The sequence below is a fragment of the Monodon monoceros genome, unplaced genomic scaffold (assembly GCF_005190385.1).
Source record: "Monodon monoceros isolate NGI ecotype Baffin Bay Population unplaced genomic scaffold, NGI_Narwhal_1 Super_Scaffold_13, whole genome shotgun sequence".
In the NCBI taxonomy this organism is placed as follows: domain Eukaryota; kingdom Metazoa; phylum Chordata; class Mammalia; order Artiodactyla; family Monodontidae; genus Monodon; species Monodon monoceros.
The window spans coordinates 52,077,635-52,105,396 of record NW_021703769.1 but is presented as its reverse complement, the minus strand read 5'-3'; the positions used below and the strand labels follow the sequence as shown (position 1 = coordinate 52,105,396).

Here is a 27,762-nt window from a genome sequence, read left to right as displayed (position 1 = left end):
CATTTGGCCCACAGATGGGATGCTGACAGGCAAAAGCTTTAGCATCTGGCTTTTATTGGTTGCTTGTTTTCTCAAGCCCAGCATTAAAAAAAAGTCACCTGAGGTGGTAGTTTGGTCGTGGGTGGAGGTAAGGGCAGGCCAGTGGTCAGGAGGAGGGCGCCAGCATGGGTGGTGGGTCCTTCACATGTAGTACCAGGCCAAGAGGCCGGCAGCCAGGGCCACGCTGGCAGCCAGGATGAACTGGAGGCTGGGCTTGCTCAGTACAGCTAGGACTGTTCGGAAGGGGCAGCTGCTGCCCTCCAGGGCACCTGCACGGCAGCACCAACAAGGGACATGGCATCAGCAGGGGACACGGACACAACCACCCTGGGGGGAGCTCGGGACACACTAGACCTACCTTTGTCTTGTTTAGCAGCGTAGTAGGGGCATTTCCGCACATCTCCTTTCCCATCATGCACAGGGAGCCCGTCCTCCAGGGTCTCTTTGGCCAGCAAGGAGCCAGCCTGGTCCAGTTCACTGAATATCTGCAGGTGCAGAGGATCGACAGCCATCACTGGACTGTATCCTCTGTTTTCAAAGAAAAATCTCTCCCCCGGACACGGAGCTGGAGCAGGCGAGGCTTGCTCAGGAGTGCAGAGCAGCAGCCCCAGTCCGTGCCCCACCGCCGAACTCTGGGAGGTGTGGCCGCGCCTGTGCTGCCCAGACTGACAGCCCACAACTGAAACTACCAGGGGACAGATAGGAGGAGAAAGCAAAAGCGCTGCCCCAAGACACTGTGTGAGCACTGGTACTTCCCTACTTCCAGCCACTGGGTATTTTTAGCAAGAAACAACAGAAAAGGAGGAACATGGGAAAATGAGGCCCTGACAGGGCTGATCTAGCCTAAGTGGCCCTCAGAGGCCTGCTGAGATCAGACTAGGGCTGCCAGGCCTGTGGTCAGGCTGGCGCTTCACCACCTCCTGTGGCAACTTTCTGGTGCTGAGGGCTGGGCCTGGGCTCTGGACACAGAATCAACCTCCCCAGACTTGGGCCCATCTAACAGCTACTTGTAAACTGAGTCATTCTCACTCTCCTTGGTTCTCTCCCTGAACTTATCAAGTAGGACTTCTCATAGCAATCCTTGCTAAAAAGGGGGAAACCCATTCCTTAAGACCAGGATCCTGCGGTGAGAGGGAGGGAGATGGCTCTCTCCTTCCCAACCCCTCAATGTGCTGGGGCCTCGCCTTCCCAAAACACAACACACAGGCTATCAAACAAGGCAGAGCCATGACTGGGTTCATGCTCTCTGGCCTGTTTGGTCCCTTGACTTTCTCTCGGGCAGGCTGTAGCTCCTGTCCTAGTGCACTGATGCCCATTTGGGCAGCCCCTCTGTCCTAGTGCACTGATGTCCATTCAGGCAGACCCACAGCAGCCCCCCGCGGTCAGAGGCCCTTTCCCGCCTGACCCCTGGCAGTACCTGCATGTTGTACTCGAAGGCCTTGTTGGCCTCCTCCACGATCTTCTCTTTGGTCTTCAGGTTCAGGTCCAGGGCGTTCATCCTGGCCCGGTAGAACTGCTTGAACTGCTGTGCATTGTCCACATTCTCAAACAGGTAGAACTGGGTCCCTTCCCCTGTGCTGGGGAGTTTCAGGGCCCGCTGGGCCACCTTCTTCAGCACCTGGCCCCCTGAGAGGTCCCCCATGTAGCGGGTGTAGGCGTGGGCCACCAGCAGCTCTGGTTCATTCTGCCCCACGCAGTGGATCCGCTCCACGTACTTTCGGGTGGCCTCGGAGCACTGCACCTGCTCCTCCCAGTCCTCACCATAGAAATACTCCATGTCCTTGATCAGCGCCGCCTTCCGGTGCAGCTCCAAGGGGAAGTACAAGGGGGCAAAGGCCGGGTGGTCCTTGTTCCGGTCCATCTCTTCCTCAAGTGCCGAGTATGTGAAGTACAGTGCAGTGGTGGCCAGCTGCCGAGGGCGATGGGGAGACCATGGGAAAGGGAGACCTTGGCCAGCAACTCCCGAGCCCACTGCCCACACTTCTGAGCAGCTGTAGACAAAAGCTCGAGTAGCACCCCCCTCCATTCCCCAAAGGCCTACTTTTATACAGTGAATTATTTCACATGCGCAGGAAGCTTTTGTTTCTTAAAGGAATGACACGGTGAATTCTTTGGAACATGGATCACTTTCTTTACATCACTATGTTATTCCACTTAAGACATGAAACCACAGCCTGACGCTGAGAAAGCATGTAGTATGGAGAAAGGCTCTCCGGGGGGCTTCCTCATGGGACTAAGGCCCCCAGCCCGACCCAGTCCATGACCTAGGGCACAAACCTTAAACAGCTCCTTCCTGATGTTGCCTTTCAAGAAGTCCTTGACAAACTGGGTGTTTTCTGCCCGGTCATGCGCTTCCTTGGTCCCTTCCTTCAGGAGCTCGGAGAGGTCCGCCATCCTATGGAGAGAGCATGCGTGTGTGAATTAGCCCTTCCCAGCTCTAGGCTGACCACTTGCTGAGCTAGAGGCAGAGGCTGCTCAGAAACTTGATTCCAGCCTCTTACCAAGAAGCACAGGGCAGGCAGACGTGAGTCTGTTCCAAGGACTTGGGAGACACTCTGGATGACTGTGACCTACTCCTCCACAGTGTCCGTGTCTCTCTGAACCACCCAAATGAATGATGCTTTGCTTCTGTGGCCCCCTAGTGCCCGAACAAACACACCACAGCGTGTGCTGGCTTCAGGGAACAACCTTTGGGAATGTCTCTCCTGGAATCCACACCACTGAGGACTGACCATGCATCTTCTGGGGTGGCCCTGCTGCTTTCCTCCCACCTTGGACCCACAGTGTCTTCAGGATTACATGTGGCTGGGTCCAGGAGTAGGAGGATGCAAATGAGATCAAGGCCGGGGAGGTTAGAGCCAGGACCTAGGTTTGTGCTGCTTAACAAAATTATGCAGGATGGAGTGGTGCTGACAGATGCCAGTAGCCAGTACCAGACAAAGTGGAGAACGCACCGAGTAGGGGCTCACGTGCGTCCATACAATCATCTACTAGAGCGAGAAAAACTTGACCTCTCGAAGCCTAGCCTCTGTTGGCTTCTTTAGGAGACTGGCTCATATCACTCATGTGCTGACAATAGTTTATTATTAGCAATTATTTCAAGATATAAAAAAAGAACTTTGCTGGAACTCTACTCACTGCTCTGTGGTGACCTAAATGGGAAGGAAATCTAAAAATGAGTGGATATATGTATATGTATAACTGATTCACTTTGCTGTACAGCAGAAACACAACGTTGTAAAGCAACTATACTCCAATTTTTTTTAAAAAAGAACATGTGATATATATATATATAATACATACATGCATACACATATATGGAATGGAATATTACTTAGCCACAAAAAATAATGAAATAATGCCTTTTGTAGCAACATGGATGGACTTGGAGGGCATTATGCTATGTGAAATCAGAGAAAGACAAATACTAAATTCCACTTACATGTGGAATCTAAAAAATACAACAAACTAGTGAATATAACAAAAAAGAAGACTCACAGATATAGAGAACAAGCTAGTGGTTACCAGTGGGGAGATTGAAAGGGGGAGGGCAATATAAGGGTAGAGGACTAAGAGGTACAAACTACTATGTATAAAATAAGCTACAAGGATGTATTGTACAACTCAGGAAATATAGCCAATATTTTGTAATAACTATAAATGGAGTATAACCTTTAAAAATTGTGAATCACTATACTGTACACCTGTAACTTATATAATATTATACATCAACCATACTTTGATAAAAAATAAATATTCAGAAAAAAAAAAAAAAAAAAAGAACTTTGCCAATGACAGGGCTACAAGGACAGGCTAAGAACAATGAAGAACAGGCCCAGGTAACTAGAGGCTTTGAGTGAACTGGTCCTCCCCAGTGAGGAAAGCCCTGAAGTTAGAGTTGCTCCCACATTCGAGGGGGTGGGAGACACTGGAAAAGGTGCCAACTTTGCCTCTGATTACCCTTTCTCACCCCAGATGACAAAACGCTTAGAATTTTAAGAAAAAAGGACCAGGAATACCATCAAGTTCCACTATTCAGCATTCCTAGCAGTGCCCGTCCTGCCTCCTCATATGATGGAGATGACAGTGAGAAGGAGCAGGCAGAGCGCTGAGCAGCCCAGGGTGCCATATGCTGTCTCTTCAGTGCCAGCCTGGCGTCCAGGGACCACAGCAGCATGACTCTGACCACACCTGGTGCCTCCAGCACCTGAAGCCAGGTGTGCTGGGCATGGCAGGCCCTGGGCCCACCTGACTCAAGATGGCCAGCCCCCATCGCTCACCTGGTGTGGTTTTCTTTTTCTGGGGCCCCAGAGCTCTTTTTCTCTGGCTCATCCACCCCCTCTGAGGTCTCCAGTTCCGCTGACATCGTTGCCAGGTGTGGTTCTTGCTGCTCTCACTACTCTGGTCCTGCAGAGACATGAGGAGTAGGTGACGCGGCGCCCACGACAGTCACGTCCCCCAAACACCTGCTGGCTCTGCTCTCCCCTGAGCAACATAAGCAAAGAGTCACCCACGTGCCTCAGGAATGTTTTCGTTAAAAATAAAGCTTTGCCGTTACTGGGACTATACTGCATATGGACAAAACATGAACAGTGGTGACAGTATTGTACTGATGCTGAACTTGCTGTTTTTTATAATTGCACTGTGGTTAGTTAAGAGAACGTCCTTGTTTTAGGAAACACATACTGAGGTATTCACAAAGTAACGGGGCATACTACCTGCAACTTATTGTCAAATGGTTCAGAGACAGAGAAAAAGAGCATGCGTGCACATGTGTGTGTGTGTGTGTGTGTGTGTGTGTGTGTACAGGCACGTACATGGAGGGGGAAGGACACACAAGTAAAGCACATGAGGCAAAATGCTGATGGTAAATCTGGATAAAACGTACACAAGAGTTCTATGTACTATTCTTACAACTTTTGTGTATTTCTGAAATTATAGCAAAATTAAAAGTTATCCAAAACATAAAATAACAAAGAAAACATCATTTAAAAAAAAGAGCAGTGCAGCAGCTCTCAGTGCGGCAGCAAGCTCATCTGAGCCAGTCCAGCCTACCTGTTAAAGGCAGGTGGCCTTGTGCAGAGAAGCACACAAAGTGGAACGTCAAGCCAGGCCATTCAGAGCAGCTCTGCTTTAAAGCAGAGCTGCTTGAAAGGCCCCTGAAAACCTGCCTCAGCTACACTGAGTCACCACGCAAGCAAACTGTCCCCAGCCCACTCCAGACTCTGCCCGGCTGATGGAAATAACAAGTTAGCCAATCGGTGCCTGCTGCTTGCTGCCACGGCTGAGCCTTCGTCAGCCAGGGAGATATGGTCCCAGAACACAACAAGCTCACCCTCCACCCCGGCAGTGCAAAGGGGTGGGTGCCCATCTGGGAAATTTCCAGATGAACAGCAGCACAGCTGCACCAACAACTAACAAAGTAACGCAAGACCAGGGCTACCAACTCAGGCCAAATCAAGCCAAGAAAAGAAGAGACCTTAACTTTCTACCTCAAGCAGCATCTACTTACTGAGCATTACTGAGCTCTACCCAGAAACAGGTACTTCTTTGTTCAAGCAGAACAAAGAAGTATAAGAAATGGTCTTTGAAAGGTATAAAGAAGGCATAAAGGTCCCTGAAAGGTATAAAGAGTAAAAAACAACCTCTATCTCACCCCACAGATACAACCACTGTTAGTATTTTGCTAAATATCCTGAGTTTTCTCTAGATAACACCTTCTTTGTTATCTTTGGGGATATTATAAGGCATGGTTTTGCTCAGCAGGATCTTTCTGAACCTTCTCTCACCTTTAGATTTAGTATTTATACAATCGGATTAATGATAGGAAGGATTAAGTGAGAACACAGAAGCATAGTGCCTGCCACTTGGTAAGCACTCAGTAAATATTAGAGATAATGGTTTGTACTTGCCCAAGAACACTTAGAAAATAGCAGAAAGTTAAATAAGCCAGACAAAGCACGGTACCATTTCCATGCACAATCTTTAAAAAAAAAAGGTTCAGTTCATAGAACACAGTGGAATGGGGGCTGCCTCGGAGTGGGGGCAATGGGTAATGCCTGGTAAAAGGGTACAAATTTTCAGTTATAATATGAATAAGGTCTGAGAAGCTAATGAATAGCATAGTGGCTATAGCTGATAATAGTGTACTGCGTAACTGAAATTTGCTAAGAGAATAGATCTTCAGTATTCTCACTTTAAAAAAAAGGTAGGGGCTTCCCTGGTGGCGCAGTGGTTAAGCATCCGCCTGCCAATGCAGGGGACATTGGTTCGAGCCCTGGTCTGGGAAGATCCCACCTGCCATGGAGCAGCTAAGCCCACCTGCCACACGTACTGAGCCTGCACTCTAGAGCCCGCGAGCCACAGCTACTGAGGCTGCATGCCACAACTACTGAAGCCCGTGCGCCTAGAGCCCGTGCTCTGCAACAAGAGAAGCCACAATGAGAAACCCGCGCACCGCAACGAAGAGTAGTCCCCACTCACCGCAACTAGAGAAAGCCCGCGCGCAGCAACGAACACCTAACACAGCCAAAAATAAATTTATTTTTTAAAAAAAGGTAAATATGTGAGGTGATGGACGTGTTAACTTAATTGTGGGGATCCTTTCACAATGCATGCATATACCAAATCATCACGTTGCACACTTTAAACAATTACAATTTTGTCAATTATAACTCAATAAAGCTGAAAAGAAGAGAGAAAAGAAACAGCAAAATAGGGCTTCCCTAGTGGCGCAGTGGTTGAGAGTCCGCTTGCCGATGCAGGGGACACAGGATCGTGCCCTGGTCTGGGAGGATCCCACATGTCTCGTAGCGGCTGGGTCCGTGGGCCATGGCCACTGGGCCTGCACGTCTGGAGCCTGTGCTCCGCAACGGGAGGGGGCGCGGCGGTGAGAGGCCCGCGTACCGCAAAAAAAAAAAAAAAAAAAAAAAAAGAAACAGCAAAATATAGAAAATGGGACCTTCTTTTGACTCCAAATTAGACACACTCTTCTCTATCAAAGTGTTGGTGACGGTATGGTGCAGACCATCAACAACAGACGGGATCTGGGGTGGGGGAGAGGAAGTGCCTCTAGATCAAGCAACAGTATGAACAAAGCTAGAAACTGGACAGTCCACAGAGATGGTGAAAGGCTACCCAGCTATGTGTCCTCTTTCTGAGGGGTCGAGGTAGACTCTGCCAACTGTGGAATAAGCCCCACATAGCTTCCCCCAGCTTGTTCATACTGACCCAACTTTACAGACTTCTTTTTTGGCCACACCGCGCGGCCTGCGGGATCTTACGGGATCTTAGTTCCCTGACCAGGGATGGAACCCGGGCCCTCAGCAGTGAAAGTGTGGTGTCCTAACCACTGGACCACCCGGGAATTCCCCAGACTTTTAAGAAAGAACATCTGAGCTCCACTCCCTTAGGGACCCTGAGAGCCACAATTTGTCCCCAGCTGCTCGGCACTCAGACTGCAGAGAGGAGAGGGTGCTGAGATGAGAGTTCTAGGCTTCCCAGAGGAGGGAGGCTGCAGTAAAAGGCCCCAGAGGCTCTAGGCAGGTGCACGGCCACACTGAGGACATGCCCCAGGCACCTGAGGACTGCAGCCCGCATGCTACTTACAGGAAAAAACTAAAATCAGGCAAAGACAAGAACAAATGCCATTTGGTTGCCTAGGTTACCAACTGCAGTAACTTAGGTAAATTCCTCCACCTGATCATCATGCTGCACAGCAGTGACTGTATGAGCGATTAAATCTGACCATTAACTGTTTTACTTGATAACTGCACGTTCTGGGAGGTGTAGTCACTTGAGCAACAAGGCTTCTGCTTCTCTTAAAAACACAGAGGAAGGCAAAGCCAGTTTTCCTCCAGTGCCCGTCTTGGCATTTTTTTTCTCAGCAGCACTTTATTTGTGCCAGTCCTCCCTCAGGCACACCCTCCGCCCACCCTCTTCAACCTGGTCCTGCCCAACAGCCCCTAATTCCTTCCTCCCAGCACTCAGGAGGCCCGACTCTGCCCCCAGGGGCATGGCCACAGCTGTCTGCTTCACTGCTGTAGCTCCAGGGCCTCCAAAATAACAGGCTCTCCGTAAACACATGTTGAACAACAAATCCAAAGGAATGAAGGTGGGTGTAATGCGTGCCGCCAACAGCAGGCATCTGTGGCCAGCAAAGCGCACTCTGCGGTCCACTACTTCAACAGGTTCTAAACTCAAAACACGGTTTAAGGATTTTGCTTTGAAACAAGGACAGATACCAGCTTATTCCATCCCAGCGGCAAGAATACTGAGTCCTTACGCAGGCTAAAAACTCCATCTGGCAGGGAAGGAGAACATTCTCAGCAAGGCTCAGTTAGTACATTCAACCCACACAGGCTCGGTGCCAGGAAGAGGGCTGTGTCCATTCCTGAGGCCTGGCCACTGTTCCTCAAGGGAGTGGCCTGGGGTGCAGCATTCAGGAGCCACCTTGCACGTCAGAAACAGAAATCACTTCATTCTCTGAAAAGCTACATGGCCAAACTTGGTCAGGCTGACCTCTACACTCAAATCCTTTTTTCTTTGTAGGAACCACTGTAATCCCTAGAAAATCAGAGGCCAAATCATAAATGTGGAACCTTTCTACACTTCAACCTCTTGTTATCAACAAGAAGCTGCCCCAACCCCCCAACAAAAACACAAAAACAGAAAGATCCCAAAATATTCCACCGTGGGAAATACACTTCAAGAAGTATTAATAGTAATCAAAATGATAAGTAGCCATACTATGACATTTGAAAAAAGTCACACAGCCTAACAATACAGGGCAGGGCTACTCAAACAACAGTAAACAATGGAATCCTGGCACCACAGCAACAAGTTGACGGGCTCTACCCCTGCATAAAGAAGTCTACATAAACTTCTTTGTTAAAAAAAAGGCCCCCAAACACTGACTACGACTATCTACAACTAAGTATACTGATGGTGACAGGAAGGGAATTTGGAAAACTATGAATACTTGTTATCTGTTGGACTTTTTAGCTAACTGGCTCCTTCTTTCATATAAAGTGGCTCAATTCTCTTGAAAGGGGGGAGGGAAAGGCATGGGAGAAGGGAGAGAGAGAGCAATTGGACCAAGGAAACCAGCTAAGACCCTGTACTGTACCAAGTGGTCACCAGGAAGTCCCCTGGACCCTTTACTTTGCTCTTACTAATTCTAGAAAGGTCGATCTGCCCTCTCTCTTCTACTTCCAGAAAACTGTGACTCTCTGTTCGTAAAATCTACTTCCATAACTCCATAATTCCTGTACTCCTAGCTGTTCACCCGATCACTACTGGTTTTCACTCCCACTCCCACACCTGATCTGAGAGAAGCGGCAACAACGTCCCGATCACCAATGTTCCCTCCTGTGGACCTGGCCCAGCAGATCCACAACACTCATTTCAAAGCCTCTGCCCTGGTAAATGACAGGCTCAATCAAGACTCTAGGGCTTCTGAAAGAACAGTCATGTTCAAAGACATTAAATCCTCCTCCACAGAGACTCACATCAGCAAATCTCAGGTCAGTCAGCCTGGGACACGGCTGCCAGACGGAAACACAATCACCACTCCTTCCCCACCTGGTGATCCCAAAAGGCACAGTGGAGACTTCATCCGTAACAATTCTTTTTTTCATTACCATTCTTCTTCTTTGCCCTGGAAAACCACAAGTGAGGGAAGGGGGCAGGTTGCTGAGCTTGGCCAGAACTAGAGAGGAAGGAGGGGGGAAGGGGGAGGAAAGGCAGGCAACCAGCTCCCTGAAATAAGAACAGTTCTCCTGCCTGACTGGAATCGACAGTGACCAGCTATCAGCTACCGCAACTCATGGGATGCCCACAACATGAGCTAGTGCTGTTTTCCCACATACACAGAGGAGGAAGCAGCCAGACAGAAGGTGAGTGGCTGCTCCCTCCCTACCGAATGGCTTCCTACTGGGCACCAGAAGTCCCTGCCTGCCTCCAAGAAGGCTGTTGGCGGCTCAGAGTTCACTCTGGTCTAGAAGTGGCGTCACATTTATAAGAGATGATTATTCTTCAGCTTCCACAAGTGCCATCAGCCTGTTTCCCACCCCATTAAACTAGAAGCATCCTACAAGACAGATCAAGACTCCCTCATACTCTGAGTTTCTCAGAGTCCAATACCATGTTCCAAATCGTGTACAGCACAGCACCCTGAGGAGTCTCCAACCTGAGCTGTAATTGTTGCCGATGCATGAATGAAATGCCTACTGACAAAGCTAGCTAAATGAAGGGGGCGGGTGAGGGGTGACAATAAAATATGGATTAAATTCTAAAATACCAAGTAAAATAACAAAAAATTTAGTTGGGTACTACCTCTCTGAATTAAATGGTATGAAATCTAGTTTTATTTTTCTTCAAATCTGACTCCTTCCCTCCCTCCTTCCCTCCTTCTCTCCACCTCCACCCCTCTTTCTGGTGGTCTGGTTTTTCTTCTAACTAATGACTTGTTTATAATTCCCATGCCTCTGAGCTGGCCAAGGCCATTCTCACCTCACAGGGCCCAGCTGGGCTGTTGCTTTCGTTTAGGGGTCAGTGTTGTTTTTTCTGCTGCTCCCCCAGAGTCCTCTCCCAGGGCTCCAGCAGCCCAGGGTCTCCCCCATAGTCCCTGCCCCGGGCTGCTCTCCCCACATCAGAGGTGGACACTGACTCCCTGGGTCCCTCTGACAGCACCACACAGGCCCAGTCCCACATCCTCTCTCCCCTTGCCCAGCAAGGCTGCTCCTCACCCGCGGGCCTGTGAGGGCAGGCGCCTCAGCAGGCTCTGACTCCTTTTCTTAGCCAGTACTGCTGGTAATGAGGCCTCTGGTTTCTTCTGTCTCAAGGTGCCTCTGGTCACTGGTGCAGCCTTCTTCCCACAGCCCATGGAGATGTGTTTGTGTGTTTTCCACTCTTCTGGCTGAACTAATACCTTTCAACTGTATACATCTTTGTCTATGATCTCACCCCACCCACATATTGTGACATTCAGGAGGGTCATAGTTAAAAACGATGCATCACCTGTCACAGAAACCATGTACAATATGTGCCCCATAAATGTTTTCAGATGATAAACACAGAATACAAGAGAGTCCAAGACACTCCCTTTCCTGGACTATAGGATTTGTTCCTTCTCTACATCCCCTTTTCACCTTTAAGTGAGAATACCTGTTTCTGTTGAACAATCCCATAATCAGGCCAAATCAATTCTTAATGGTGCCACATACTCCTATCAGGCAAGCCTCAGCAGATAAAGAAATGGGTTGTTGTGCTTGCTTCGGCAGCACATATACTAAAATTGGAACGATACAGAGAAGATTAGCATGGCCCCTGCGCAAGGATGACATGCAAATTTGTGAAGCATTCCATATTTTTTCCAATAAAGATGTTAAAAAAAAAAAAGAAAGAAATGGGTTGTTTACCCATCATGCAAGTTCTTTTCTGAATATCTGTCTACACAAAACGAGTAAATTCTAACATCCTCCTTCTAACCCTATATATGATCTGGGGAACAAACGATGCTAGGGCTACTGTGGAGGGAGAGGGAGCAGGAGGGAGGAAGCCAGGGGGCAGGAAGGTGCATCTCTTCAGAGCTTCCAAATCTCTCCGGCTTTCTCCATTTTTCACCTGTAAAATGCAATGAATACCTGCCCAGCATTCAATAAAAGACTATTACTAGGATCAAACAGGATAATGACCATGAAACCACTTTATAACAAATGTTAATGTTACAAAAGGAATTGAGAATGAACTCAGAACTGTTTACTAGCTGGTCTACCCTAGAAGACACTCCTGGTGAGCTTTTTTCAGACCGTGCTAGGACACCAGGAAATTCTCAACAGGGGGAAGAAGCCCTGTTCCCGGATGCAACGTGGAAATAAACTTGCTCTCCTTAGCACTATTTAAAATCCAGTATTTATAAGCGTAAACCCTGCACCAAGGGCCAGTTTTGCACCCCAGCTGGCATATGGATGTGAAGAGGAGGTGCAACCTGTTTTCTGTAGCAAACAGCCTTGACTGTCCCTGCGCTGCTCCCAGACCTCAGGAAGGGCTGGAATGATGCAGGGGAAGGGGGAGCTCAGTGGACCTGTCAGTTTACAGGGGCCACTTTTGGGCTCTCACTTACTGTTGATTATTGCTCTAGACCCAGCTCACCTTCGGGAATGGAAAGGTAGCTGGGCCCTGCACAAAGGGTATGGTCTTTAGAGTTAGAAAGATCTGGGTTGGAGTTCCAATGCTTAGTAGCTCCATGGCTATAGGTAAGTCATAACCTTCTGAAGGCTGAGTTTCATCATCCATAAAACTGGGTAACAAAACTCTCTTTGCTCCACATTCTCGAGTGTGCTGTGAGGACTAAATGAGCTAATGCGTGCACAAGTGCTTCATGAAACTTAATGCTGCTCAAATGCTAATGATCTCTTGAGAAAGTTTTTGGCGAAAACGGGCAGCTGGGTGATTCTGAAACACTGAGGAAGAATGTGAAATTTGGTGAATCCATAGATAATTCTGGGCAGGTCACACCTGAGGACTTCTGACTCAGCCATCATCCTCTGACAATGTCAGGAAATGGGAATTCCTGCTCTTTCTGAGGTGAGACCTGTGACCACTGAAGCTAGAAAATCCACACTGCAGATGCTGCTTGATGCTGGCTAAGTTGGATGTTGGAAGCGGTGCACAGGGTTGACTCAGCTCTTACCCTATGAAGCAGTGATAAGAGGGGCCTCCCAAAACCCTGAGGAAACCACATCACCTAGATCAATACCTTCTGAGTTTGTAGAATAAATGACCTGAGGTCTCTGAACTCTGGTGCTGCCACACCTCAGGAAATCTTACACACAAGCTTCACCCATTTCATTTTGATCACTGGGTGAATTCAATCCCACAGTTCATTGAATGAATGGATGACTATTAACCTCTTGATAAAGAGAAAGTTCAAACAAGGATTCCTGGAAAAGTGGGGAGTCCAGGGACACAAAGCTCTTGCATCAGATTTACTCAACACACACCTGCACATTTGGGCAACAAGCAACCAGAAAGCAACTAAGGGCACTAGTCTCTTAGAAACCTCAAAAACTGGCGTGATTCAGGAAGTCCAAGACTTCTCTGGCAGGCTTTTTTCACTGTGGAGGGGTGGGCTCATCTGTAGCACATTCTAATACAGCTGAGCAAGAATTCAAAAGCAGACACTGGGACGAAACCTGAAACACTGAAAAGAGCAGAGAAGAGGCCAGAAATCTACTGCTGCTGGCACCAAAGACGCCACTTCCTACTACAAATGAAATAAATACAAGACCTGCCCTTGTTCCCTGAGTGCCACTGGGTCTCAGGGCTGAGAAGACAAGACTCTTTAGTCCCATGAGAAGGACCTGGAGGGATAGGGGCTGAAGTACTGACTGAATTCTAAAATGGTTAGGTTGGGATTTTATAAGAACAAAGCCTAGGCACCAGACATCTACAGGGCTGGTTGTAACAGAGTAAATGCTGGTGGGTCATCTCCATCAAACAAAAATCATTCCAACTTTGGAACAATCTTGAAAGCACGTGTCCTGTGGATTAAGTGGTCAGCCACATTTCCTTTCACTCAGGTGCAACAACTGTCACCTGTGACTTCAGCTTCTCTCATAAATGATGGCTACAAATAGCATTTGGGAGTTGAGGGAGAGAGTGGATGATTAGGATGCTTCTGCTGAATTTCCATTTTGGAAAACCTAGAAGTGCTATGGGCTCCCAGGTAATTTCCTCTGTACAAACAGGATCAACAGAACCTAAGCATCATCCTTGCAGGGACCAAAGGCCCTCAAGTTCACCCAAGAGAGGGTGGTGCAGAGGAAGAGCACCAGACTAAAGTCTAACAGATGTGGACACACCAGACTAAGTCACTTTAGAGCAGAATCCCATGACTATGAAGGAACTAAGATCAAGAGAATTAAGTAATATGGCCAAGGTCACTCAGAGTGAACAGTCGAGCTGGGACCAAACCTGAGTCCTTCTGAATGCAAGGTGATTCCTCCTGTGTCCCCAGCTAACCCTCAGTGGTACATGAATGTGAAATTAGTAGGGTGTCATGACAGACTACTAGCAACATGGAAACTGAGGTTATATTACACTGCATTTACGCTAACAGTGGAGGGGTTTGCTAAACCACTGAGTGCCATTCGTTTTTTTAGTATGAAAAGTGAGCTCAGTCCTATGATTTCTGAGAAGTAAATGCTCAGGCTCCCATTTGAAGATTCAGAAGCTGCTGCTGCCCATCCCCACAACTCTCATCTTGGCTCACTCAGAATACAGGGCAACCCGAGAAGGTTGTCCCCTGGCGAGCCCTACTTTTGTTGACTAACACGGCAGGCCAAGGCTGGAGATGGTTGGTCCCAAGGGGGAGGATTGGGACTCCATCCCCCGACCCCCGCCACCACTCAGTGCCTGGAAGGAAGCAGCCAGATCTGCCAGGTCTTGGTGGACGATGAAGCCAGAGGCTCTGGGGCATCCCAACACCAAGAGGAAGTCACAATAGAGTCTGCACATTTCTATAGTACCTATTACCATAGTAACTACAGAGAAACAGAAGACCTGGTTTTAAGAATCTGAAAGCGTGTCCTCCATGTGTTAAGTGTCTAAGACCTATTCAGTCCTTTCTGTCTACTGAAAATACATCTGCCTTTGAAACAGTAGTGTGATGGATAGGAAGTACATCAACATAAACTTCTTATAAGATTAGCAACTCCATAGGCCAAGGCATTGGTCAATCTAATAATCTAATGAGGTGGCTCCTCTGTCTCACTTTGGACCTGTTTGGGATCTTAACATATTTCCACAGGCCTACAGAGTTAGGTGTCATTCTCAGGCTTTTTCACGACTGCCTAGATTCTGGCAGCAGGGGAAGGGGTGGGTGAAGTGGCGGCAAGGAAACAAGCCCTGACCAAGAACTGGCAACTCCAAGAGGCTGGCCCTGTCCTCACAGGCTTGTGTCTATGGTGGCAGGGGACCAGCAGCAATAGCTACCGGACTTTCTTAGAGGAAGAGGCTCGGCTTTCCCAGCGTTCCCAGCAGGCCCTGCCTCCACTGGAGGAGCGGTCAGGAGCACAGAGTAGACAGCCTGCTGCCACTCAACTCTCTGGTTCCCTGTATTAATAAATGAGGCAACAGCTCCTAGGAATGGGGGTGCGCAACTGTTTTCCTCCCTCAGTATATCTGGCCTATTTGTACATGGATGAAAATGTCCCCTAGGAGTAGCCAGGAGCTAGAGGGTAGAAAAAATATACTGTAGGTGATGTGAAGTTATCAGTAGTTAGTTGTAACAGCAGCCCTCTCTTCCACTCTAAAAAGCATCTCAGAATGAGAGCTGACTTATAAGGATAATCTTTAACTCAATAAAACTTATTTTTTGAAAGACAAAATATTCAAAAATTTCACTGTTAGTAACAATTTACTTGCAACACCCCTCAAAGCCATACTTGAAAGGCAGAAAAATCAAGGTGGCACAGTGATTACTTAGCAAAATGCCCTCAAACTCTTTTTCTAGATACTCTAGGTCTTCACTGAAGCCTTCTCAGATCCAAGGTAAGAAATAACAGATCATCACACATTACTCTACCTGGTCTATCCATGAAATTTCCACAGCCATGTGCATTAGTTTCCTCACCAGGACGAAATGCCCAGGACACAGCCTCCCCATGCAGTAGTCACCGGCAGTAACTCAGCATCTGTATAAATGTGACTATTAACTTAGATACAAATATTTGTATTTCGGTATACATCCTATGACATGCAGACCGAATCCCTCCACCTCAAAGTTTCTGGAAGATGGGCTCAACAAATCTAACAGCAGCCATACGCACAGAAGTCCTATCTGCACAGCACAATGCTAATGTGCTGACAGGACACCAAAGGAGTTGAGGTAATGACTGAATTGCATGATGATCTCTAGAGCTGGCCTATGGTAAGCGCCCAACAAACCTGGCCTGAACTAAGCCCAGCCAAGAGAGAATCCACTGCCACACACAGGCTGAGAGGCAGCATAGGGCTGTGGTCAAGGCACAGGCTCTAGTCAGGCAGGACAGAGAGAAAACCCTGGTTCTGCTGCACACCTGCTGGGTGGCCCTCGACCAGGTACCTCTCTGAGTCTCAGTTTCTTCATCTGTAAGGATAGTAATAACAACTCTGCAACGTAGGTATAAAAATGAGATAATTTACTTATAAAACTGCCATATAGTATGATGCTGATTAATAAACTAAAGAAAGTGTCACTTAAAGTTAACAAGTGTTCCTGTATACTTTTAGTTAAGAAATGGAAAAACCCCTGTCTCTATGAAAGGCCCTACAGGTAGCATCAAATCTATACTGGGATCACAGACTGAGTTGAACGCTCACTGTGAAGAACCTGTTTTCATTCTAATAACACTAGATACCAAGAAAGGAACAGAAAAACCTTGGAATTTCTAGCAAAATAAAATTTGCAAAGGACCTAAAGGAAGATGATCACCAGAGTTCAAATTCTTTTAAGGAGGCTCTGAACATGAGTTAGGTGAAGCCCCTCCATGCCACAGAGGGTCAGGATCGGGGACGGGACATGTTACTGTTTTGTTTCTTTAGAGCAGCTCATCGCTGTAAATGAAAGTTTAGGTAAATGAAAAATGTACTTGAAAATTCTGATTTCCATTTAGGTCTCTTGCCAATCAATCCCTAACCCAGCAGTTCTCAGATGGGGGCCGTTTTATCCCTCAAGGGACATTTGGCCATCCCTGGAGACATGTTTGGTTGTCACAACTGGAGGATGGGCTGTGCTACTGGTATCTAGTGGGTCTGAGGTGGGTCTGATGCTGCTCAACATCCCACAGAAAGCACAAGTGTGCATACATACATATACATACACATACACACACACACACACACACCAATAACAACAATTATCCAGCCCAAAACGTCAACAGCACCAAGGCTGAAAAACCCTGCTCGAACCTCTCATCCCTTCATCAGTTTACAGAGACAAGAAGAGCTTTGTTTTCAGGCTAAGCTTCACACCATCCATCACACCTTCATCAAATATCCTTTACAGAGATTTCTGGGGAAACTGAATTTCCACCAGAAAACAGAAGAGGCTGTAGGTGGGGCAACTTGGCACTGCCCACAGATGACAATGAAAAGGGTCACAGTACCTTCCTGGGAATAGGACTGATTTGTATTTAGATCGCTAGGAGGCAAAACCTTTAAAGTAGGCTCAGTAACAAAGCCAGGCAGAGGTGAAGCCCTGACAGAAATGTGCTCACTGACTTCTTGGAGGAATAGAACATAAAACTGGGAGAAAATCTAATTATTGTTTATCAGTCTGGTGTCTGACTGACAAGTAGGCTAAGAATGAGAACTAAGCTCTACTACCAGGTCTGCGCTAGCTAGCTGTATTACACGACTGCCCTGAACTCCAACATCCTCATTTATAAAATAAGAGGCACTTCTCAGTGAGCTGCAGGGAAGATGGTATTTAACAGGAGGCAGAGCAGGAAGGACTGTGGGCTTCCCCCACCCATTTCAGACAGAGCAGCTTCCCTATTCCTCTGAAAATGGAGTTGTACTGCTTCTAAAAATAAGGTCTAGATAACAATGAGCTGGATGATATTGGAGGCATGATGTTACATTAAGGGCTACCTAAGTAAGTCTTTCATGATCTATTATAGCACTTGTATTCTGTTACAGTATTTATTTGTACACATGTCTTTTTTCCGGATTATGGCTCATTTATCTTTGTCTCCTACTGCCCAACACAGGGTACCTACCTAATCAGGGTTTGCTGAGTGAACAGACAATTTCCAGAATGTAAGGTATTCTCAAAATCAAGGTATTCTCAAAGAGCAAATGACAAAGAGAACATTTAACAGTGAATCCCAGAAATAAGAAAAATGCCTGGCTAGTGAGTAAGCATCTTTGAGCAGCATTTTTACTGCAGAAATTTCTACTGATGGAGGGTAGGGGGTGACACGGGCCTTGTAGGGGGACCAAGCACATGATGCTCTGTGCTCAAATAGCTCACTGAAAGAGAAATGTTGCACTGCATTGGTTTTAAACTGGCTTCCTGACATTCTACAGATACAGCTATTGACCACACACCTTTTAGATTTTAAGGACTCTGAAAGCCTGATTAAGAGCAGAATACTGCCTTACCTTTTTTTTTTTTTTTTTTTAAAGAAATGGATAGGTGGGACTTCCCTGGTGGTCCAGTGGTTAAGACTCTGCACTTCCACTGCAGGGGATGCAAGTTCAATTCCTGGTCAGGAAACTAAGATCCCACATGCTGCGCAGCGCGGCCAAAAAAAAAAAAAGAAAAGAAATGTATAGGCAAAATTTTAACAGTCCAGGTAACAAACGCTTACCAGCACTCCTCCACTCCATGCACGCACAAACCACTGACCCTTCCTGCTGTCCACCTCTGTGAAAACCCTTTATTTTCCCCCAGTTGGCTTTAGAGAAGGGATTTCACAGCAGAATTCTCTTCATGTTCGTTAGTCTAGGGAAGGTGTCAACCTTCTTTTAACATGCCCATATCCTGTCTTTAAGCACATTTTGGAGGAAATACACCAAGGCATTAGGTTATTATTGCAAGGGGGAAAAGCAAAATGCTACAGTGATCGCAATTTACCAAAAAGAAAATAAAAAAACAAACAGCATTTTGCCACTGTAAAACGAATATTCCTGTTCCACGAGGCAGCCTGCACAAAATACATAAATTAAAGATACATGAAATGGGTGCCTGTAATTCCCAAGAGGTCTCCAGAACTGGTCAAACATCATTGTCACCACTAATCATTATCGAGAGGAAACTCAAATAGCCCAGAACATCTACTGCTGACTAAGGACCTGATTAGGCAATAATGAATGAATAACTAGGGGTAAAAAAGGTACACACGATGGGGAGGGCAAATGTCAAGAAAGGAAGAGAATCATGTGCTCCAGGGCTTTGAGAGGTATGCTCACCCCTTTTCCCAAACCAAACCCTACACAGAAGGCTAATACATGGAGCAAGTACAGTGGAGCATCCACAGTTAAAGCAGTCAGGGCGGGTGGGGGGCGGGAGCTCAGCTCCTCCTCCGCCCTCAGGAGCCCTGAGCTCAGCATGCTTTGTGGTCTGGGGCAGCTAGGGCACTCACTCTGAAAGAGACGGTTTCCATTTCTCGCCGTGTGTGCTAAGTGACGGCAGCTCTAGGACAGTCTTTTAGGTCTGCATATCCAAAGCAGCAGAGGGAAGCTGGTCTTGAATTAGGCACTGTTCACAGACCTGCCCAGGGCTCCCTCCACTCTTTCATACCTTGTTTCCAACAGTCTAGTAGTTTCTGAAAAACATCCTGACATTCCAAAAAGCATGTGATTTCTGTGCCAACTCACCCTCTCCCCAAAACTCCTACTTGGCTCTAGCTCTGTATCACAGACAGGTACACACTCTATTGGCTGCACTTGACTATAAGGTCCCTGAGGGCAGACCTGGAGCCTTACTCACACCAGTCAGGTAAAGGCACTTTAGCTGCCCCACTCCTGGGAACCAGATTAGACCACTGTGTACGTGGGAACATGCTGCCCTTTGCATGAACACTCAAGTATGTCCCATGACACTTGATGTTTGGTAGAAGGCTTCTTGTTTACAAAGGAATCCTACGGTTTCTGTCTCTAATCTTCCATGGAAATACCTCCTCATCTGAAGATACAAATTCACAGACGTGCACTTCTGAAGATGGGTAGCAAGAGTATTTGTCAGAATATAATAATCATTAGCCTTTTGAAGTTGCAAATCCCTTTGAAAATCAGATGAAGACTTCAAACTCTCTCTCCAGAGCAATTACATATTTAAAAAATGCTGCCTATGCCATTTCAGAGCAACCACAGGTCCCTAAAGTTCACCTGTGGACCGAGAATTCAGGTTAAGAATCCCTATTCTAGATGAGTTACTTTAGGAGAGACATTCCTTTTGTGGGTAATATGTTTTCAGTAAAACCCCTTAATGCTTATTCATTAAAGAGGGGTTTTCCCTCCTTCCTTCTTTTCTCTTCCTACTCTGTCTTTTACCTAACCCAGTGGGTTTCATTCAAATTATCATCTTTTCCACTTCTCAGCTCCATACTTCCCTGACCTCGCAGAATACTGAGTGTCAAAACAACAATCATAAACCATACAAAGTGAATTTACTGTTTTGCACCTCCTCAAGGTGACTGCCAACCCCCTGTGAACAAGGATTGCTGGATTTGCTGTTGTTTTTGTACATCCCCTCAGTGCCAATAGTCTGCACACCATAGAGGCAAGACATGTGTGCCAAATGGGCAGACAGTTAGCTTCTTTGTCCTTCTACCTGTAGGCATTTGCACTTGAATGTGTTGACTTTAAAATCTGGGCATAAGTCCCAGAAAAGCCACATGCAAAGGGAAGAAAGCATAACCTAGAGCAGCCAGTCACCTCACTCTGTTCCTTCTGGGTCTGCCGGTTAAGACTTTTTGCAAACACAAAAAGTGTTACAAAGCAAGACAAACATGACACTGACCACAGACACTCAGAAATTTTGCTGAGGCTGACAAAAGCCCAAGTGTGGCAGAGGAATAGAGTGTTTTTGTTTATTTGTTTTTGTTTTTGAATATTTTGGTTTTTTGGACCCAAGGCATATGGGATCTTAACTCCCCAACCAGGGATCGAACCCACACCCCCTGCATTGGAAGGCGAAGTCTTAACCACTGGACTGCCAAGGACGTCCCAGAATAGAGTGTTTTAAAAGTTATTTTCTAATTAGTGGGATACCTGCTACTACTAAGCAAAGAGAAGGCGTGACTCTCCCCTTGCCTTCCTGTAGAAAATCAAGGGAGTAAAGGTTTAATGCCACTTCATTACGTCTGCTTTTCTCATCTGCCTTCAAACACTACTACCTAGCCCCCACTCCCAACCCACACTCAGTTTTGCTCACCGATTGTTCCCCTTCATCTGCCTGCCCTCCTCCAAATTGCCCTGGAAATAGTTCCAGGTGACAACAGCTCCTCTGCAGCAGCTCCTAGTGGTCTTGCCAGAGAGAATAGCAGATCCAGTACTAAGGAAGGCATGTGACATGCCACCTTATCATCAACAAACACTTATAATGCTCATGGGCTCTACGACTACAAAGAGGCCTAAGATGTTCAGGACCTCAAGCAGCTTTCAACTGAGAAAGAGACAGAGAGAAATAGAAAGATAAATGACATAACAGGTGTATTATAGTATAAATGCTAATTGTGCAGTACAGACAACAGTGCTAAAGATGGAGCCTTATGTTCCAGATTTTCCAGGACAGTTCTGACTCAAATATCCTGTCTCACCAACTCCTTCAGTATACCTGTATGCTCAGACTATGGGTCCCACTGTTTGGCATAATAAATATGATCACCCCAGTGACTGAGGAGGCAGGTCAGCCAACTAGATTAGCTAAAAGCATGATGGTAAATTGTTTTTAATCATGCTAGCACCTTCCCATAGCCCTAAGGTAACTGCGGGATTGAATATAATACAAGACAGTGAAACTTGAGGCTTCCAAGACTGAGAGAGCTCACTGGGAGAAAGGCAAGAAGCTGGGAGTATTGAGAAAAAGTCAGGCTGGCGGGGTGCTAGACACCTGTCTCTTTATGCCATTCTTCCACAAAGTCCTTTTAAAGTTACTGAGAACTATGACAATAATTAGGCTTATGATATTCCTGGGAAGGAAACAAATCTATTCATGTGACAAAAATTAATTTTTCCCCTAAGTAGAGAGAAAAGAATATCCACTTGCTGGGCCTCTGGCAGAAAAGCTGACCGCAGTCACTGTGTGCAGCAATCCGCCCTTCCCGTCCTCTCTGCTGTCTCCTTCCTCATGTATCCTGTCGCTTACTTCTCTGCCTTCCTACCAATCTATTCCCTCTTCCATCCAGCCTGGGCTTTAGACAAGGAGGCCCCAAACAAGAATCACATGGGAAACTTTAAAAACACAGGTTCCCAGGCCCAACCCCAAACTTAGTGAAACAGAAAAGTTTGGAAACCCCTGTCTTAGATTGAAAAGCAGCATTCAAGGCACTCAAGACTTGAAGGCTCATCAAGAATTAACCTCATTTTTCAGACACAGAAACTGCAGCTCAAGGGGCTAATGTTTTTCTCATGATCAAAAATATACCACAGCTTCCTTTTTGGGGAGAAACAAACCCTTTATTTTTCACTCTTTCTAATATAAATTAATATGTATGTATTTGGATACATATACACACATGTAAAACAACATTGTCTAGTGTTGAATAGCTGTTTGTGAAAATAATGGTTACAAATTGATTAATCAGCTCAATTTTGTACTTAATCCAATCATTTTGAAGTGCAAACAAAAAGTTAGTGTATATGTAGACTTTCAGAGAGAGAGATACTTAAGCATACATTTGAAAAAAGAACCCTCCTCAACATCACATCATTGAACAGCAAGAAGACACGCAATCTGATGCAATTCCTACTCCAAAAGCAGACTAAACAGCCCTTGGATTACTATTAAAATATTTGCTTAAAAGAAATGTATCACATAGGGAAATGCACGTTTGCGAAAAGCCTTTTAAAATTACATCAAAGCAACATTAAAACCTGCTCACTGAGAAGAGCCTCATGAATTTAACTGCTGTTTTGAAATGCCTGGTTAAGGTTTAGAATATTACCTTGTAAGGTCTGACTATAGATGTGGTTGATATGACGACCCAGAAAGAGTTCCTGGCTCCACTGCAGTCAGCTACAATCGCAATTTAGATGCAGTCCTCTGATGGGCTGATTGTAAACATATTCCCTTTATAATAGCTATGCACCTCTAAATTATCTATAGTGAACTACAAAACCATTGTTATTCTTAATGGAAAGACACTGGTCATACAGAAAGGATTTATGAATAAATGTAACTGCATATCCTGTAAACATATGTAACATTGTTAGACCAGACCATCAGTTATGGGCTGCTGTATTTCAGTATTGTGTGTCAGATTTATTAGAAAGTTTAAAAGAATTTAAAGCCAGATGCCTTCATTAGCTGGCTTTACAATGTGTAATATAATTGGAGACATCTTATGGTAAATAAATGAAGTCAACAGGGAAAAGTAAACCTTGGAGTGAACTATCACAGAGCACCCGAGTGGTCACCAGAGTGAAATAACTTCCATATAAAAAACAGGAAGACCCCAGTATAAGCAGTTATATTAACTGTTCCAATTAAAGATATGCCCCCTCCACTCTCTCTCATTGCTGGCAAGAATTAATCAGTAATGGCACTGCTTCTCAGCAGGGAAAAAATACCCTGAGAGATTATTCAGATTACAATAAAAGGAAGAGGGGCTTCCCTGGTGGTGCAGTGGTTGAGAATCTGCCTGCCAATGTAGGGGACACGGGTTCGAGCTCTGGTCTGGGAGGATCCCACATGCCGCGGAGCAACTAGGCCCGTGAGCCACAGCTACTGAGCCTGCGCATCTGGAGCCTGTGCTCCGCAACAAGAGAGGCTGTGATAGTGAGAGGCCTGTGCACCGCGATGAAGAGTGGCCCCCACTTGCCACAACAAGAGAAAGCCCTCGCACAGAAACGAAGACCCAACACAGCAAAAATAAATAAATTAATTAATAAGATCCTACCCCGACATCTTCTTAAAAAAAATAAATAAATAATAAAAGGCAGAGCTTTCGTCCTATACTTTTACACAAACAAACCTAACAGATATAATAAATTAAGTTAAAAAGCAAAAAACCTTCACTGTGTTCAACACAAAAGGAAATGTGACCCAGATCTCTTAATTCTCCCATTAACTAGTATCAGAAAAAGAGACTGCATTAAATGTCTATTTATCACTTTTTAGTTAACTATGGCCAATAATATACAAGGAGGTAATGTATTGTTCAAATCTTTCTCTCCAAGGAGTTACAAACTAAATTCTGAATTTTACACTGAAATATACAATTCCAATTTTCAAAAATATCTTCCTCCTAGAGGAGTGATATTTCAGTTTTTGGTGCAAACCTGATACAGAGCCCAACTATCCTATGAAGAGAGTCAGCTTTTAAAAAGAAACCAAAAAACCAAGGTAGCCCAAAGGCCCCAGCTATTTTGCTTTTCAACAGACTCAAGGAACGGTAAGCCAAAGGCAATGAATACTTTACTTTCTGTAATTCACCTTCTCCTTGGCATTGTCATTTCTGGAGTAGCTCATACTCCTCACTCTGGTGACTCACAGCATATCATCTCATTGGCTCAGGCAAAGGAAAAAAGGAAATCAAGTCAGACAATGGGGGAATCAGATTTTTCCTCTTCACATAGCCAGTCTGACGAGGTCACTCAGTAAGTGTGTTTCCAAGCTCCCTCGAATTCCCATACCCCCAAGAGTATTTTGGCTTAGGTACTGTATTTGAAAACTTTTCCCAATTTCACCAAGTAAACTTGAAATACCCAACTGAACTGTTAGCTCTTGGTAAGCTTGTGATGTCTTGTCTTGTGATGTTGCTTGAAAAAAACATAATGAATAAAGCACAGATTTAGGGACTTCCCTGGTGGTGCAGTGGTTAAGAATCCGCCTGCCAATGCAGGGGACCCGGTTCGAGCCGTGGCCCAGGAAGATCCCACATGCCGCGGAGCAACTGAGCCCGGGCGCCACAACTACTGAGCCTGCACTCTAGAGTGCGCGAGCCACAACTACTGAAGCCCACACGCCTAGAGACCGTGCTCCACAACAAGAGAAGCCACCACAATGAGAAGCCCATGCACCACAACAAAGAGTAGCCCCCAATCGCCGCAACTAGAGAAAGCCCGCGCACAGCAACGAAGACCCAAAGCAGCCAATAAATAAATAAATATAAAATAATAATTTTTTTAAAAGCACAGATTTACTCATTTATATTCCTTATCCTCCTCCTCGCAAAAGAAAACCTAAAAATTTTAATATGACAGTTAAAATTTTAATCAAAACACCTGGTTAATGCCTAACAGAAATTCAAATACACAAAACCAGTAAGCTCCCTGTTTCCTTCTGCTTGGGAGGGCAGTTTAGGGGGAGAGGGAAAAATGTCTAGTTTAAATAACATCCATTTCCAATCTCCATGGCTCTGTTTAGGAAAAAGCATGGGATCTGGGAGCAGACCACCAAGTACAAGGCCATCTGTGCCATCTTCTTGATTGTGGGATGCAGGTTAAATCTCTTAACTCAGAGTCATCATTAAACCCATTTCACCTGTGGGAAAACTATCAACTCACAGGGTTTTGTTAGGGGCTGAGAGTGAGAGGGCTTCCTGAACTGTAGAGCACCATAGGATGTTTATATTTTTTCAATCATGCTCCGCCTTGTGTGGTTCACAGAGCCATGAATACAAGACAATAGGATGAACAGCCACAGGCCACAGCAACCAGTTCATCAGAAATCATTTAAATGACATGACACAGGCCTTGTGCAAAGACTGTGCAAGGCGGTCCTGGCAGCTTTTACGAGACAATTAATACACCTAGGGCACTGCGCTTATGAGGTGACAAGCAGACTCCCTGCCAGACTAACCGGTTGCCCCTGACGTTGGTCCCTCGCAATCTGGCAGCCGCGGGTCACTCCGTCAGTCAAGACAGTGACTCAAAGGGCCCTACGGACCGAGGTGAGTCAAGAGCAGGAAGGGCAGAGCCCCGGCCCACGCCAACAGCCCAGGCACGGCTCTCCGCCGCCGGGCCAGGTCTGGGTCCTCGCCGGCCCAAGGTGGACAGACGTGCGGGCTGGGTGGCCAGAGGCTGCAGGCCCCGCGGGAACGCCAAGTCCGCCCGCAGCGACCAGGGGGTCACCTCCCCCGGGGCACAACTACGCGAACTCGCGGCTTAGGCCTCCCCGGGCCTCTGAAACGCCGTCTAGGAAGCGGGGTCCCCCCGCTCGACCCCCACCCCGCTCGCCGCGCTCGCCCCCTCCGGGCCGCCCCCTGCCCCTGGCCCGCCAGGGCTCCCTCAAGCGGGCGCTGGGGCGCAGCGGGCCATGGCCGACCGAGCCCAGCTCCCGAGGGCCCGGGCGGGCCAGGCCCGCGGAGGAGCCCCGAGGGAGGGGCGGCAGGGCGCGGACACTCACCGGCCGCGGGTCAGGTCTGCCGCCCGTCAGCGCCGAGTCCGCGCGTCCCTCAGCGTCTAGCTCAGCGCCGCGGCCGCCGCAGCCGCCGCAGCCAAGCAGGCCGCCCGACGTGCGCACGCAGAGGAGGCGGGGCCTGCGGAGGACACACCCCTGCGGCGGGCAAGTGGCTGCAATCCCAGAACGCTAGTCGGCTGCGGAAGTCGAAAGTGCTTGCGACTGAATGATCCATTCTTTAGAGGGGGTGTTTATGAGGACGTCTCGGGGCTACGCGCTTTTCTTGCCCTTTGTCACATCTGCTTCGGGCTCATCTAACACTGGGCTCCACCTGTCCCTTCTGTTTCACTCACACTGGTTTCCCGTCATTTCCTTAACCACGCGACTGGCTGCAAATTAAAAGGCTGGTATTGTACGGTACTGGCAAATGTGTGGGGAATGAGCGGTATTTGCGGGAGTTATTGGGAAAGGGGGGACAGTTTGGCAAAAGATCTGTTAAAATTCAGAATAGGCATTCTCTTTGATCCAGTACTTCCACTTTTGGGTAGCTGTTCTAGAGAAACACAAGAACCCCAAGAGACACAAACAAGGAAGGTCATTGCAACAGCATTTCGGTGAAAACCTTGAAACAACCTTAACGTCTATCAAAAGACGATGGGGTTGGGGTTGACAGGGGCACATCTATTCAACAGAGTTGTGCCGAATAAAAAGGAAGGGCAGGGAATTCCCTGGCGGTCCAGTAGTTAGGACTCGCCGCTTTCATCCCTGGTCGGAGAACTAGGATTCCGCAAAAAAAAAAAAGGAAGGGCGGACATCAAGTAGAGGGGGGAAAAGCAAGTTGTAGGAAAATACAAAAATACATTCGAACCTAGAGATTGTCATACTGAGTGAAGTAAGGCAGACAGAGAAAGACAAATATATGATATCTCTTACATGTGGAATTTTTTAAAAAATGGTACAAATGAACTGTTTTACAAAAGAGAGTCGCAGATGTAGAAAACAAACTTACCGTTACCAGGAGGGAAAAGGCTGGGGGGGGGGGGTTAAACTGGGAGATTGAGATTGACATATACACACTATTATATATAAAATAGGTAACTAATAAGGACCTACTGTATAGCACAGGGAACTCTACTCAATACTCTGTAATGACCTATATGGGAAAATAATCTAATAAAAGAGTGGTTATATGTATATGTGTAACTGATTCACTTTACAGTACACCTGAAACAAACAACATTGTAAATCAACTATACTCCAATAAAAATTTTTTAAAATACATTTGATAGTATGTAAATTTAATCTTAAAAACAAATATTGAACTCTAAACAATGTGTGTGCTGAAATGTTAAAGGGTAAAGAGTACTGATGGGGCTTCCCTGGTGGCGCAGTGGTTGGGAGTCCGCCTGCCGATGCAGGGGACACGGGTTCGTGCACCGGTCCGGGAAGATCCCACATGCCGCGGAGCAGCTGGGCCCGTGAGCCATGGCCGCTGAGCCTGCGCGTCTGGAGCCTGTGCTCCGCAACGGGAGAGGCCACAACAGTGAGAGGCCTGCGTACCGCAAAAAAAAAAAGAGTAATGATGTCTGCAGCTCACTAGAAAAAACATTAAAAAATAAGATTAGTTGATGGCTAGATAGATATCTGATAAAGCAAACATAGCAAAA

The 27,762-nt window shown here is 46.6% G+C and overlaps 1 protein-coding gene and 1 non-coding gene across 9 annotated transcripts; one reads left to right on the top strand and one right to left on the bottom strand.

Moving 5' to 3' along the window:
- Positions 1-37: 37 nt before the first annotated feature.
- On the bottom strand, positions 38-26,212 carry HMOX2 (heme oxygenase 2). 8 transcript variants are annotated; one of them, XM_029219807.1, is made up of 6 exons: positions 26,102-26,212; positions 4,320-4,446; positions 2,317-2,434; positions 1,457-1,948; positions 398-524; positions 38-308 (listed from the first exon to the last, which is right to left on the bottom strand). In XM_029219807.1, exons 2-6 carry the CDS (start codon positions 4,403-4,405, stop codon positions 181-183), a joined length of 951 nt encoding a protein of 316 aa, XP_029075640.1. In that variant the 5' UTR covers positions 4,406-4,446; positions 26,102-26,212; the 3' UTR covers positions 38-180. The 8 variants fall into 8 exon arrangements, with proteins under 8 accessions (XP_029075640.1, XP_029075646.1, XP_029075643.1 ...); XM_029219813.1 differs by lacking the exon at positions 26,102-26,212 and adding an exon at positions 24,174-24,530; XM_029219810.1 differs by lacking the exon at positions 26,102-26,212 and adding an exon at positions 24,188-24,530.
- On the top strand, positions 11,306-11,412 carry LOC114895099. Its single transcript, XR_003793409.1, has one exon. It is a non-coding gene; the product is annotated as a U6 spliceosomal RNA (small nuclear RNA).
- Positions 26,213-27,762: the final 1,550 nt, after the last annotated feature.